Here is a 15273-nt window from a genome sequence, read left to right as displayed (position 1 = left end):
TCATCTCTCCTCTGGCTTCCCAACACCGTTTAAGTCCTGCTCGGTTGAACTCTTAAGACTTTTCTTTACGACCTGCCTTCTCCGACGCGTTTGGCCCGGCTCAGCCGCCGTGGCAGGCCTTTGCGCATGTGCGGGGCGAAACGGGAAGAAGGTGAAGATGGCGGCGGCCAGGGCTAGGGTCCTGGGAGTCCGATGGCTGCAAAGGGCATCCCGGAACATGGTGCCGCTGGGTGCACGAACAGGTCCGTGAGAACGGGCGAGGCCTCAGTGTAGGAAGGGAATGCCTGAGGGTTGGTGCGTCGGGAAGAGGATGGGTATCGTGGATACTGCGGCGGCCGTGCCCGGGCTGGGGGCGGAGGTGGAGATGGTATGTCCAGAAAAGCGTGTGGAGGATCTTGCTGGGTCCTCCGGCCTTCGCAGGCACTGCAGCTTGATACCTTCGGGGCTGCAAGAGAAACAGGGTCCCTTCTGACCTGTCGTATTTGCCCTCTAGCCTCCCACATTACCAAGGACATGCTCCCGGGGCCCTATCCTAAGACCCCAGAAGAATGGGCTGCCGCCGCCAAGAAATATAATATGCGGGTGGAAGACTACGAGCCGTACCCGGATGATGGCATGGGGTGAGATACAGCGGGTTGGCTCACACCTGGGCAGTGATGGGAGAAAGCGGCTGGGTTAGCTGGCTTGATTCTGAATCTTTTACCCCGAACCTTCCCGTGACCCCTCATAGTCAATAGTGTGGGTGCTTTTCTCGGTGGAGGGAGGGGGGAGAGGATGGGTGAGCAGCTGCAGCAGAGAGTACTTCAATTTTCTCCTTGGCTCAAGCTGTTTCCTCAAATGAGGAAGCGAGGTTTTAATAGTTCCCTCGAGGACCCCGGAATCGCAGGAACCTTCCTTGGCTCCATCCAGAGTGCAAGGTTTCATTTGGATTGAGCATCTGCTGGGCTCAGGTGCTGTCATCCAGGCATGTGACCAGGCTGGAGCGGGACTCCTGTCATGAGAACCCTATTTGTAGATGGAGTACTCTATATTTGTGTCTTTTTTTTTTTTTTTTTTTAAAAACGTCTTTACTGTTGAGGCTGTAGAAATCATAGCAATTGTAAAGCAGATTAAACAGCCAGCTCCTTTACTCCAATTGATGTTATGCACCTCCCACCCCAGCCACGTAGCATCTCTGTGGTTAACTATCTGAAGTGATTACCATCACCCTCATTTTCTGTCCTAACATCACTCTTTCAATTGTAGTTTCAGCAGCTCCTATTTGTCTCATTTTCCAATCAGTTTCTGTGACATGCGTCTAGTTGTAATCCTTTCCTGTCTTTTATTGTGTTGTGGAACAGAGCAACCTCAGGAGCAGTCTGTATAAGTTGAACCTGGATTTGTTGGGGAAGACCCAGCTTAGCAAGAAGTTCCATGAGGTTTGACACACGGAGATGTAGGCCAACTCGGTGGTTGAGGAACACATGCTATGAAAAGAATACTTTTCTAATCTGTACCCTTTTTGTTTGTATTCCAGTTAGCTAGTGACCTTGGGTTCAGATACTAAGCTTCAGTTTCATTTTCTGTCCAACGAGGGAATCAGTGTGATTGGTAGCTAAATTCCCTTCTAACATTCACACTGTGACACAGTGACTTTTGTTTCTTTTTGGAAAAAAAGGTAAAAGCTTATATGTGTTATGTTTCAGAGTTTGACATGAACTTTTAATTACAATTTGGATTTCTGTGGTTAGTTCTATGCTTAGTGACTACAAATTGAGACCTTGATTTGAAAGTCAGTTCCTCTATCCTTAGGTGAGGCAGTTATCTTTGTCATTTGGTTTCTTATCTTTGAGATGTGGAGGTTCTGAATTGTCTGAATGACACTCAGAGCCCCTTTTAGAAGTTCTTGCTGTCTCTCAGGTACGGCGACTATCCGAAGCTCCCAGCCCGCTCACAGCATGAGAGGGATCCATGGTATGACTGGGACCATCCAGATCTGAGATTGAACTGGGGTGAACCGGTGAGAGAACCATATCCCATTTAACCTTCCTTCCTTCTTGCTAATGTCTTTGTGGGAATTCTTTAGCTTAAATAGCACCTCTCTATCCAAGTAACACTAAGGTTTTCTGCTGAAAGAAGAATCCAGTGATCTGAGATCTGAAGTTCCATATGTGGCATGTGAAATGAGACTTCTGAGAATAAACAAGTTCTGTATTGTGAATGTTGTAAATGTCCATGATTGAGCTATCTCTGGTCAGCAGAACCTAGACATAAGCTAGCATCTAGTCCTTGGGCCAGAGTATCTCAAGCTTGGCCCTCAGAATGTTGCCCAGGGCAGTAGAATGCCTTTCTCAAGCCTTCTATCAGGCTCTGATCACTCTGGATTGCCTGCCTTTTGCAGGAAGAACTGTATGTGACAGTTATCTGCCTTTCTGCTTCAGATTCATTGGGACCTAGACATGTATATCAGGAACCGTGTAGACACCTCCCCCACACCTGTTTCATGGAATCTCATGTGTAAGCACCTCTTCGGCTTCGTGGCCTTCATGCTGTTCATGTTTTGGGTCGGGGAGGCTTACCCCTCCTACCAGCCTGTGGTGAGTATCTGAGAAGTGCTCCCTTAGGTGCATTTACTTAGCCCCATCTCCTGGGGAAATGAAGTCTCTGGATTAGAGATCCAGCCAATACCAAGCTTGGCTTCTGGTAAGGCCTATAGAGGGCCTTACACATTGGCCTGACACAAGAACCAGGGCACTGCTCCATGCCTACATCTTGGATCAGTCTGAGTGAGAAAAAACAGTTTAGGACTCGGGGAGGGATGAGAACACGGAAGCCAGCTAGTCTCTCAGAGTTGCCATTAGGGGACTGTACTTACCAACTATATTTCATCAAGTGATCTTTCAAGGTAGAGTTATGGAACCTAGAGCCTTATCCTTTTTGGAGGAGTGAAGTGTGCTTTCTGTTGGGTACTGAAAGCAATTAAGTGTTTACTACAGTAAATATAGACAATTACATTTTGGAGGATGTAAATGTCAGAAAAAATACTATCTGGCTCTAAGGAAATTGAATTTAGATAAGAAAATTTAGATAAATGACATGATGAGCAACATTTGAATAGATATATAGGAATTTGGCACAGTTTTTTGTGTATTTATGTGTGTGGTGAATGTATGTGCTAAGGGATATGAAGTGTTAAGAAGAAGGGTTATGCTAGATGCTAAAAATATATATAAACTCTGGATAGCGGGGAGAAGTTGGAGAGAACATTTAGGGCAAGAGAAAACAATGAAGGAAGGAAAAGAAGAGTTAGCTGGAGCGGAACAAGCATATAAAGGAGATCCTAGATAACTAGTTACCTGGAGAGCTGCTAAAGATTTAGATTCTTGGGCTCCACTTCCTGTATAGCCTAATTCAATAGCTCCACAGTGGTGTTCTAGAGTAAATATTTAACAAATTCCCAGGGAATTCTGATGTCCTGGAAAATCAGATGTGGATTGCTGTATTAAAAATTATTGTGAGGTGCATTGATCGGTTAGGTTGGGCAGCTTTTACTCAATGGCTGATGAATTTGGACTTAGTGGTATAGTAATGAATTAATTCAACGAATATTTATGAAGCCCCTACATGTACCAGGTACAGACCATGCTAAGGTTTGGGGATACAGTGATGACTTAGTCTGCCTATAGGGAGCTGGGAGCCATGCTGGATTTTTGAACTGAAGAACGGCATAATGAAAGCTAGGTTTTTAGAAAGATTAATCTAGGAGTAGTCTACAGGATAGATTGTAAAGAAAGGAACTGAAAGCAGGGAGGCTGCTGTGTTTGCAGTTGGCTGCTCAGTGCTACCTCTGCAGAGATAATCAATGTCCTGATGGTAGCTGGTATGTCTGTGTGCACTGACACGAGCCTTCCTGCAAGCCCCAGGGGCCCCAGGCTGGAGAGTGCATGGAAGGCTGGTGTGAGCACTAACTTCACTTCAGGAGAGCAAGAAACACAGTGTGGCTCTTCCATTTTTCAGTTCTGTAAGCACATCACCCTTTTCTCCTCCCCTTGAGCTGTGTTCTCTGACAGCTGTTTGTTGGTAAAGCCAGCAGCCCCTAAAGCACGTCCCAGCCGTGTCTCCTCTGTGCTTTCCCCCACTGCTGCTCCTGCACGCCTCATTTGCTAGGCCACTTTAGTGGTGGAACCATTAGAGGCTGAGTGACTTAAAGGAGATTGAGTCTGTCTCGACCCCGAGAGAGAGTGGGATGGATGGATGCATCGTCTCATTTAGAAAGCTCTTCCTCATGCATGCGCACGCTCGCTCTCTCCCTCTCCCCCTTTCCCTCCCTCCCTCTCCCCCTTTCCCTCCCTACGTGTGTCTGTCTCTGTCTCTCTGTCTCTCTGTCTCTCTCTCTCTCTCTCTGTCTCTCTCTCTCTCTCTCTGTCTCTCTCTCTCTCTCTCTCACACACACACACACACACACACACACACACACACACACACACACACACAGTGTAGGCACCACTTCTCTTACAATCTAGGCTTTCTCTCAGCCTTGGGCTGGCTGATCTGGGAAAAGGAGTGCTCTTCCTGCTATTCCAGCCCAGCTGAGTCTGACCAGAGGCTACTGCATACCCATTTACTATGCGTGACTTTTAACTTGGGGGCGAGGGGCTAGCTAGGTATTGGCTGGATGTATGTTGTTGCTGACCTGTGTTTTTTCCTTAGGGGCCAAAGCAGTACCCTTATAATAATCTGTACCTGGAACGAGGCGGCGATCCCACCAAAGAACCTGAGCCAGTGGTTCACTATGAAATCTGAGGCTTCATGGGCTTTGTGCTCCCGACTGACTCTCTCACTCCTACAGATTTAACATTAATGAAATCCCTAATAAAACCTAGTGCTGTGGTGTCTGTGTCTCATTTCCCTGGGAATAGCCACTGCCAAGAGGAACCTCATTCTTTTCTCTTTTCTGTGCCTGCTGTCTGTAAGCCCCACCCCACTCTAGATTGGAAGTATGGGAGGGTGGGGGAAGTTAAGCCCAGGAAGATGTTAATTTGTTAGTTTGCTGGGGCTACGAAGGGAGTTAAGGGTTCCGTTTGTGCAGCAGGTGGGTGAGTTTAGCTCCTTTTCCCACTTACAGGGTTGAGGAAGGTGGAAGCTGTTCCTGACTTCCCAAGTTGGAACGAGATTTATTTCCCAGAAAAAGCTTTAATAATAATTAACTTTAAAAAAAACTTGAAAAAAATTGGGAAAAAATTGTACTCTAACATGTTTCAAGTGTATTTTGGACTGGCCTAGGGCTGTGACTGCCTCATCCTATTTCTCTCATAAGAATATGTATTATTTCAAAGCAACTTCTGAATCCTAGCTTCTTATAAGCCAACATAACCTATATTTATGAATTAGAGGACAGTTCATTCAGTTATTATTCAACCTATGCATGGCTTATGTTACCTTAATGATTCATCTGAGCTCCTATAACAGCCTTAGAAGAAATTCATATATTCGAGGATCCTATCTCAATGCATTTGTTTTTAAGTGAACCAACTTATATTCTCTTCTTCCCTTTGGGGACATTTTCTTAAATTACAATCAATATTTCCTGAAAACCTGACCCATAAAGCATACATTCAATATGATCTATAGAAGCAAGTCTGTTCAAGTTAGATAAGGCAGCATTTCCCAACCTTTCTGGTACTAGGGACCAGTGCTTCCTATGAGAATCTAATGCCTGATGATCTGAGGTAGAGCTGAGGCAGTGATGCTAGCGCTGGGGAGCAGCTGAAAATACAAATGATGTTTCGCTTGCTTGCCCACCGCTCACTTCCTGCTATGTAGCCCAGTTCCTGACAGGCCATGGACTGGTACCGGTCCATAGCCTGGGGGTCGGGGATCCCTGAGATAAGGGATCCTGTAGTGGTTGTCCAGGCAGTGAAAGACTTAGGAGATCAGGGAGTGGGTACTTCTGAAATGCCTCGCTGAAAATCTCCACTAGCTTTTTATATGTCTTCATTCTCTGTCCTTTAGGGCATTTGGTTATCATTTAACAAACATCTGTGTGCCTCATATATATCAGACACTGAAAGGCCCTAGGGATATAAAGTTGAACAATATAAAATAGTTGCCTTCAAATAGTTACCTAGAAGAAGAGATTGGCAGTTATAAGGCGAAAAGAATTTCGTGAGATGTGTGAATTGAGAGAAGAGTGCACTTAAAAAAAATGTCCTGCTTGAAAGTGACCTTATGCCTTTGGTTCAAATTTCTTTCAGAGCTATCACTCCATCGGTGACACTTTTGCCTTATTCTCTTATTTGAGGTGTTGCCAAAGGTTCAGTTTTCAACCCTGTTGACTTTCCCTCAGGTCTCATCCACTTGTGCTAAGAAGTTCAAGAAATACTTAGTAGAGTGGGGAGGCACAGACAATGCCCTAAATTGTCTTCTGTTGATACTTGGAAACTCCCAAGTCTAAGTGAAAGGAATTGTCACAGTGACTTGGGACGCCGTCATAAGGTAACAGCTCACCATCTTTGGAAAATATCAGGAATATGGTAGAATTGATGCATTATATGAAAGTTGAATCAAATAACTTTAGTCTAAGATCTTCAGCTGCCTACAGGCCATTTTTATTTGGAAATGCCATAATTCTCTTGACATAAATATATATGATCTTTAACATTCCCTCCAACTCCTCTATCAGTCACAAAAACCTGTCCAGTTTTACTTTGCAAACATTGCCACTATATTAATCCAGGCTTTTGTCACCTGGTACCTGGATTGTTCTATTAGTCTCCTAATCTGAGTCCTTGCCTCCAGCTTCTCTCTAAGGGGAGCCATAGAGCTAGTATCAAAATGCACCATTTTATTGCATCCCTACCCATAATTTTTAGTAACTCCCAATTACCTCCGAGTTGAATTGGTATTCCACAATCTGTATCAAGCCCTATCCATAGCCTCTTTTCATTCATGGTTATGAGAAGTGACAAGGTGGCTATAAGCCGGTTTGGGCCCTTCCTCTTGCTGGGACATCAGCTATCTTGCAGCTCCAAGATATAACACCAGTCTCATGTACCCAAAACTTTCCAGGAAGCCCCTGGTACCTCACCATCCGCACACCTATAGCCCTTAATTAGTTCAACCAATAGTTTTGGGCACCACTTGCTGGGCTGCAGTGTGACACTCACCGCTATTAATGGCCTCGATTGCTTTTTACCTTTTCAATTAGGGTTCTATTGAGAGCTCCTGGAGCTGGGGCTGGGTTTTCTCCGCTTCAATAAGTAGATAATGAATTAGTATTTTCCCTTTTCAGAGGCTGCCCCCGGAGCCTAGCTCAAATTGAATAAACCAGAATTTACTGGTGGCAGGATCTGACCGGCTGTGGCAGAACTGCGCAATCACTGGGCAGGTGAGGGAGACCCATTAAATATAACCCTATTATATCCTCTCCGTGGGTGGGCTGGGTCCTCCGCTCTGCGCTTCGGGGCACGCGTGGGCGGCGATGCCCTGCGGGTCAGGACTACTTTTGGCCCTGCACAGCCGCCGTCCACAGCACCCAGCTATGCCCAGAAGCCCTTTGTGAAGACTGGCCCTAGCTCGCTGCGCCTGACCCCTGGCCTGGCCTGGGCTCTCCCGGCAGGTTGGTTTTCCCTGCCTGTCTGGGGCCCCTGATAGCGGAGATCGTGCTGGGGAGCCGGAACGCAGCTCCTTCCTTGGGAGAGCGCCGCGGGGAGCTCGCCCTCCGCCGGAGACCCCGGCCCGCCCCAGGCTCCGGCTCGGGGTCCACATTGCGCCCGCCCTCGAATTGTACCCGGCTCTACTCTCCCTGCCGCGCCCGGCTCCCTCTTCAGCGCTGCCATCGTGCCTTACCGTCCACCCTGGGCCCTGACATGCCCTCTCCTGGTAGCTCGCTCCAAGTATGTGCTCCCTGCCAGAGCGAGAAGGCTTGTCATGACTGACCCTTGTGCGCCGCGCTCTGGGGAAAGCCGGAGAGAAGCTCTGCTGACCTCTGCCCACAGGGACCGGAGTGCTAAGGGTAACTGGTGCCTTCCATCACTGCAAGAGTCTGTTCAGCCAGCTCTTCAATGGTCATTGCTCTCCTACCTTCAACAACCCGGCTTCTGCCCATTCGGACCCCAAGCTGGGGCTTTTGGTATGAACAGTAGTCTCTGAACAAAGTAGATTAAAAGCCCATCTTCCCAGAGGCTAGACTGTTCGGATTTAAATGCTTTATGGAGTCTAGTTTAGACTAGCGTAATGCTTAAAAGCCCTAGGCTCTGGAGGCCGATAGGGGCTCGCATCTTGACCTAGCCAGTTTTCTTCTTTTAAAATGACGATGATAATAGTATTTACCGGATAGAACCATTGTGAAAATTAAATGAGATAGGCATGGAAGTGCACAGTGCTAATCTCAACTCCTAATTTTAAGGCATTTTCCCCCAGAAACGTGAAAATGGCTTTGACCAGCAGGTGGCACTGGTAACTGTGATACGTAGTATAATACTGTCAGAAGGCACCTTATGGAGCCTCCAGTGTTTAGAGGCTCTCCTGGAAATCTTGCCTAAATTGACAGTCTTAAGCTTTCTTCAAGCTGGAAAGTACATTACAGGTTAATACTTATCTCCTGTTTTCGTAGGTTGAAAGTAACCTGCCTGTAGCTTGCTCAGGCAGGTCTTAGTGGGTTCCAAGTTTCCTCTCTCAAGTTCAATGTTACTTCCTTTTTAAAAAACTTTTTTTTTTTTTTGCCACTTTGCTAGCCCGTTGGGATATGGGCTAGCAAACCTTGAATATGCATTAGAATTGGGTTGGAAACTACGGAGTTAAAAGGGATGCCTGCATTTTTTTCAGCAAATGTTATCAAGCACTATGTGCCAGACATTGTTCTGGCACCAGTTATAATACGGTGAACAAAGACACGGTGCTAGCTCTCATGGTGTTTACTTTGTGTATGAGACTAACAATATAAATATAAATAAACATGTAATTATGAATCGCTATGAAGAAAAAAAATTGAGGCTGTTTTTGATTAGGTGGCTCACCTTTTTGAGGTGAGAAGCTGAGCCCAGAAAGCTGTGATAAGGAATCAGTCATACAGAGATTGAAAGGAAGAGTATTCCAAGTATAAGAAACAATTTATAAAAGCTGTAAGTTAGGGAAAAGCAGGAAATACAAAAAGGCTAATGCAGCTGAAGCACCGTGAATAAAGGGGAAAGTAGCAGGAGATGAACTTGAAGTTATAGACTGGAGCCTTTGAGCAGGGCCATAATAAAGGGTTTGAATTTTGAGTATGATAGAAGCCATTGAGAGATTTTAAGCATAGAATGTCAAAAATCTATTTTTGATTTTAAAAGTTCACTCCTGCTGCTGTGTAGAGAATGAATTGGGTATAAGTAGCAGGGAGATGACCAATTGAAAGATTATTGTAGTAATCCAGGTGAGAGATGATGGGATCTTCAAATAGAATGGCAGTGGTGGTAGAGAAAAGTAGACAGATTCAGATACATTTTGGATATAAAATCTGGAAGACTTAATGATAGATGAAAAGGGAGTAAGAGAAGGAAGGAACAAGAGTGATTTTCAGGTTTCTCAGTTGAGTAGTTGGGTGAATAGTGGTACCATTTATTGATATGAAAATTTGAGGAAGAACAGATTTGCGGGGAGGAGATGTAGAATAATTTCATTTTAGATAGACTAACTTTTAGGTATCTTTGCTATATCTAAGTGGAAACATTTGATTAGCAGTTCTATATAAGAACTCAGAGCTCAGAGGGGAGATTTGTATGGTTCTATAAATTTGGGAGTCATCAGCTTATTGATAATATTGAAAGCTAAAGGAATTGATAAGGTCACTTAAAGATTATCTGATTTGATGGTTATAACCATGGGGTCTGTGGTATCCCTTGTGGTTGAGTATCTTTTTGGATTTAAAGCATTGGATTTCAGTAACTGGATAAATGAACTGTCCTTACAGTTCTGCAGATGGTCATGTATTTGTCACCCTATGTTGCCCTGAGATGCCCTATCCTGTGATGGGGAGAGAGAAACAAGATCTCGTGTCCACGGGTGCTCCCTGGATCTGGCCCTTAAGCTTGCTGTTTCTATTTTCAGTGAGTTGAGGGGCATGTCAGTTTTCTGCCACCTACAGGGCAGACCATGAAGCTGAAGGAACTTGAGAGGCCAGCAGTTCAAGTGTGGAGCCCAGCCAGTCAGCACCCTGTGTATCTGGCTACAGGTATGGCGATTCTGTGGACTAGATTACAGTGGAAGTACATAGATCGAGGGGAGACTTAGTATCCAGAATGTTTTATTGAGAATCAGGGAAAGCTTTAGAATCATGGAAGGGTGGGACTGGCTCACAGCATAAACAAGGGGATATTAGGTGTTTTTGCTGCTTGGGGGAGGCCTTGGGCTAGAGTTTAAGGCTAGGCAACTCATGCTTCTTTGCAGTTACCATTTGAAGAAGGGATTACCCAGTCCTCTCCTGTTCCTCCTCCTCTCCACTCCCTAAATGGTTAGGGTTAAGGAGAGGAACAGGAGAGGACTGGGTATACCCTAACCCCAAATCTATGCATATATTATTGCTCATTTGCTGCCTCTTCTTGACTTTTCTTGTGCCTAGGAACATCTGCCCAGCAGCTAGATGCCTCCTTTAGCACAAATGGCACATTGGAAATCTTTGAGGTTGATTTCAGGGACCCCTCTTTGAACTTGAAACACAAAGGAGTCCTTTCTGCCTCAAGCAGGTACTATATCTGAATTGCTGATGGATATGCAGGGCAGATCCTGATACAGACCCTGGTGGGGATCCTGTAGTAGTGTGTGCCTCTCGGGGCTCATGAGGAGACAAGTGAGGGGAGAAAGCCCTTCACCACGTTGGAGAAAAGTTAACTCTGGGTTTATTTTGCAAAAGGATTTTAGAAGCACCCTGTCTCTTCTGGTGAGCAGCAGCAGCAGCAGCAGATGGAATCATGTGATAGAGTTGCCTCACATAAGCCTGGACCCATGACTATCTGATCTCTCTGAACCAAGATGTATTGACTCTTTCCTCGCATGGCTCTTGCGAAGATAAGAACCTTGCACAATATCCCCCTTTTCTGCCAGCAAGAGGAGAATGAATGATCCTCTTCTCACGGCCGTCAGGGGCCGATTGGGTACTCATGGATTTCATGGTTCTGGCAGGCTTACAGGGCTGGCATTCACTTACTAACATTCACTGAGCACATGTAAACATGCCAGGAACTATCTTAGGAGCTCTTTATATCTCATTCATTCCTCAAAATGAGCCTAAGCAATAAATACCATTATTCCCATTTCATATAGGAGGGAACCAAAACTCCGAGAAGCTAGGATTTAAGTCTCAGCCTAACTCCAAAGCCTACCTTCTTTCTATTATTCGACTGCTCTTTTATAGGTTTTGTAAAGACGAGGCTTATAGTCTGAAGCAAGGGTCTCCAAATTCTTTTTACCATCATGAAAAATGTGAATAACTATACTCAAGTTATAGATTCATCATAAATAATATACATTTATTACATTTATTAATAAAGTTCAATTTATGTCTTTTTTAAAAATTAAAAATGTAAATCTTACAGCCCAGAGAATTATCTTGCCTATCTCACTTTAGAGATTACTGGTTTAGAATGTTCTCTCGTGCATTTTTGGGTCCATCTGAGAGATTAGTTAAGATTGTTTTATAGAAGTACCTCTTCTTTCTTTTCATGGTTTAATCTAATAACGAAAGATTAGTTATTGTTGTCTTTTTCTTGAGCCGTATATTACTTTATGACAGTACTCTTATTTTGCAGTTTTTTACATCTCTTTGCATTTCTAGTACCTGCACCTTTTGAAGAGTAGGCACTTGAGGGTTTACCAATAATGATGAGATATTCTTAGCATTTCAGAAAGGGCCCCTGAAAGGGGTGAGCTAATTCAATAGTGTTTATACTCTTGGAGATAAGAAAAGGGGCAGTGGGCAATGGCTCTTATACTTGACCAGCTGAGCGGCAGCTTCAGCACAGTAGTGACTCCTTAGGGCTGAGTTTCTAAAAATGAGGCAATATAATTGTTTAAGAAACCTTGAAACTGAATCCTGAGATCCACGTGGGCAGAGACTTTTGCCCGTTTTATTCACTGCTGTATCTCTAGCACCTAGAACAATGCCTGACGTTGGGTGCTTAATAAATATTAGTTGAATGAATGAATGAATGATATCAGGAACTTGTGTGTTACCAAACTGAGCATTCTATCTACCACTTCAGTCAGTTATAGTCTTCAGTTAGTCTCGGTGCCTTAAGAGCTTTTAAAAGATGATGGTCTGTTTGTTTTGCAGCCAACTGGTTGAAGGGAACCTTTTCGAAATGTTGGTGCTGAATGTGGGAGTCAGGAACTTCACCTCTTCACCTCATACCCTGCTCACCCTGCCAGGATTTAAGGGCTATAACCAAAATAAATGCACAGTTAACACTGTAGATAGTGTTCATATCTACTTTCTTTTTCCACCTCTGTAATTGTTTCCAGAGATTGGTTCTCATTCCCAAAGACCTAAGAAATTACCTTTGACAGAATCCTGTTGATGTCTTTATGAAGAAATCATCTTAAACACCCCAGGGTCTAAGATATCCACTTCTTTCTGTTCCAGCCTGGGTTAGGTCACTTGCTCAAAAGTCATTGTCTATTGACCAAGAAGATCAGAGTAGGAAGAGGGCTACTCATTTTTTGCTTTGTGCTCGCTTGCTTTTCTTTTCCTTTCTTTCCCGTGTCATCTACTGCGTGGTTTACTGGAAAGCACAGTTATGTTGGATTGCAGCCTTGACTAAGCTATGTGACTTTGTCAGTGGTCTTAGGTTTCCTCACTTATGTATAAGGAAGAGATTGTACCAGACAATTTCTAAGAACTTGCTGAGCTTGAATTCAAGTATGTTCAGTCTCTCCTTCCCTTTCATTTTCTAGCTCAGTCTCTGTCCTTTCTCTTTATTTTTAAAAAAACTCTTTCCTGTGTCTCTTCATTATTAACTAAACATACTTTTCAAAATCTTCCCGTTTCCTTTGCCTGACGTTTTCACCGGGCCCATGCCTCAACCACATTTGAATCCTGAAGATCTCTTCAATCCATGATGCATCAGAGAAATATCTTTTTAGAAATACCTGACTGAAAGAGAAATATTCTGAAACACTGGCATAGGTATAGATAAGGGACAGCCTAAATCTGTGAATAGACTAAACAGAGTGCATGGATAAATGTCCCTGGATGCAATCAGAATCAATATGGATTAGCATGTGCACTGAAGCAAGCGATGTTTGCTTTGTTAGATGAATCTCACTCAAGAAGAAAGATTTCTGGGAGAATAATACATTGTTTATGTATTGACTTTTGAATTGAGCTGCTGTGTTTGAATGATGTCAGAGGCCAGTACGTGACCTGCTGTTCTCCACCTCTGTCTACACTGAGGTTCTAGATCTCTGAGTGGCCTCTGTAATCTGTCTGACTCATTTTCTAATAATATAGAGAAAGTAGATGATCTATCTTCCAGTACCTTTATCTCAGTTCTAGCTTCTTTGGGAGCCCTTTGACCTCTCTTTGGGTGGCTGTTTAAGGGATAACACCAAACAGAAAAAGATCACTTTGTGTATTTCTCTTAGTTTTCCTGTTTCCAAGATTTGCCTTCTCTAGAAGATGTGAGAGTAGAAGGAACATGGGCTTTGCTGTTGGACATATACTGTCCTCTTGGGCATGTTATTTAACTTCTCTGGCCCCGTTTTCTCTGCTGTAAATTTGAGATATATAGTAGGCACTTAGTGGTCTGGTGCCTACTATGCATTAAGAAAAGTAGCTCTCTCAAACAGCCATTGCTCTACTCCACTGTCTTCATTCTTCAGTTCGGAGCACCGCCTTCACTGCTCTGTGACTTCAGGAAACTTGGAGTTCCTCGGCTATTTTGCTCTGGAGGTGGACAAAACTTATTCCACTTTAGCTCATCAGCAGAAGGCTGGGATTTTTCAAAGGGAACCTTTCTAAGCAAGTGAAAGCAAAATATAAGAGCAGTACATAAATTACAGGAGCAAGAATTTATACAGCACATCATACTTAATCATAAGGTAGCTAAAGCTTGGCCTCAGATGATCTTAGCTGGTATGACCTTCTGATCTCACAGGCCTCAGTTTATTCTCTTTGGCCTTGCCTTTTACTTTTTGCCTGAAGCATAGCTGGTTGTTTGGGCTGGTTCCTTCTTTATGAATTCAACATCTTCCTCGATTGTTTAGGCTGGTATGCAGTCTGATATATCTAGTACAGTGGTTCTCAACCTGGGCTGCTTGTTAAGAGTTACCTGGAGAGTCTAATTAAAAATGTAGATTCTGAGGACCTGTCTCTGGAAATTCTGCTTTACAAGGTCAGGGTAGGACTCAAAGAACTTATTTTTTATTTAGGTGCCACCCATCATTCTGTGCTGGCTGTCATATTGTCTCCATCCGTTGTCATCATTATCTTGGAAACTTCTTAGCAGAGAACTCCATCCGTATTCTTATGTTTTGAAAGTTTCCACCTTCTCATACAAATTCTTCTCCCTATACCTTCCCCTTAAATCTCTTATTTTGTATTTTCAGGCCAAAGGCCACCTTTAAAAAACTCTTTATTTTTAAACTATTCCAACATAGAAAAGTTGCAGAATAGTACAATGAACAATCATATACCTTCACTTAGATTCATCAGTTGTTAACATTTTGTCACATTTGTTCACATGCTCACGTGTGCTCTCTTCTCTACACACGTACTTACACACACACACACATACCCCCCTATCTCTTGTCTCCTGTCCATTTGCAGAGCAGAAATGACACGCCTTGAGTTCACTGAATAATCAAGTTCTTCCGTCCTTGCTTGACTTGTCCCAGGTATTCCCACTCTCCCAGGTATTCTGTATCTCATCCTATTTAGGCTCCAGCGTCACCCTCACAAGCGGCTAACAATAAAAATGTACTTTTTACATGTTTACAGAAAGAAAATCATTTTGCCACACTCTGTGTTCTGCATTTAGGCAACTCTAAAGTAACTGGGCCCTCTTCTCAAACCCTTTGGTGACCTCCCCTACCTCCCTTGCACCGCCTTGAGGTCTCAGGTACCTTTTACTCTAGTCTGTATCTCATGTGTTCTGTCCGTACTGAGATCACTGCACCTATTCTACCATTTCCATGTGAGTTTTTCACTGGCCATACCTCCCTCTGCTTCCTGTGTGACCTATTATGGACTTCTCTAGCCACTCTGTTGACATGTCCTCTGCCCACACTGACCTCTAGTCCAGTATGGTATACATTCTTCTT

General features: G+C 44.0%; 2 protein-coding genes across 2 annotated transcripts in view; both read left to right on the top strand.

Annotated features, from left to right (window-relative positions):
- Positions 1-82: 82 nt before the first annotated feature.
- NDUFB8 (NADH:ubiquinone oxidoreductase subunit B8) lies at positions 83-4872 on the top strand. The gene is made up of 5 exons (XM_011378845.2): positions 83-242; positions 494-620; positions 1900-1999; positions 2421-2576; positions 4690-4872. The coding sequence occupies exons 1-5, from the start codon at positions 158-160 to the stop codon at positions 4780-4782; spliced, it is 561 nt and encodes a 186-aa protein (XP_011377147.2). The 5' UTR covers positions 83-157; the 3' UTR covers positions 4783-4872.
- A 2546-nt stretch (positions 4873-7418) lies between these two features.
- SEC31B (SEC31 homolog B, COPII coat complex component) overlaps positions 7419-15273 on the top strand; it is a 28877-nt gene continuing 21022 nt past the window's right edge. Inside the window, exons 1-3 of the mRNA XM_011378844.2 lie at positions 7419-7597; positions 10066-10189; positions 10577-10700. Of these exons, the coding sequence (XP_011377146.1) occupies positions 10111-10189; positions 10577-10700 (203 nt within the window). The 5' untranslated portion in view covers positions 7419-7597; positions 10066-10110. The remainder of the gene's footprint in view (positions 7598-10065; positions 10190-10576; positions 10701-15273) is intronic.

The sequence above is a fragment of the Pteropus vampyrus genome, unplaced genomic scaffold (assembly GCF_000151845.1).
Source record: "Pteropus vampyrus isolate Shadow unplaced genomic scaffold, Pvam_2.0 Scaffold348, whole genome shotgun sequence".
NCBI classification, from domain to species: Eukaryota; Metazoa; Chordata; class Mammalia; order Chiroptera; family Pteropodidae; genus Pteropus; species Pteropus vampyrus.
This window is presented reverse-complemented; position numbering and strand designations above follow the sequence as displayed.

Coding starts and splice junctions, on each gene's coding strand:
- NDUFB8 (XM_011378845.2), top strand. CDS start 158: ATGGCGGCGGCCAGGGCTAGGGTCCTGGGAGTCCGATGGCTGCAAAGG. Junction 243..493: donor GCCGCTGGGTGCACGAACAG/GTCCGTGAGAAC, acceptor TTTGCCCTCTAG/CCTCCCACATTACCAAGGAC. Junction 621..1,899: donor TACCCGGATGATGGCATGGG/GTGAGATACAGC, acceptor GCTGTCTCTCAG/GTACGGCGACTATCCGAAGC.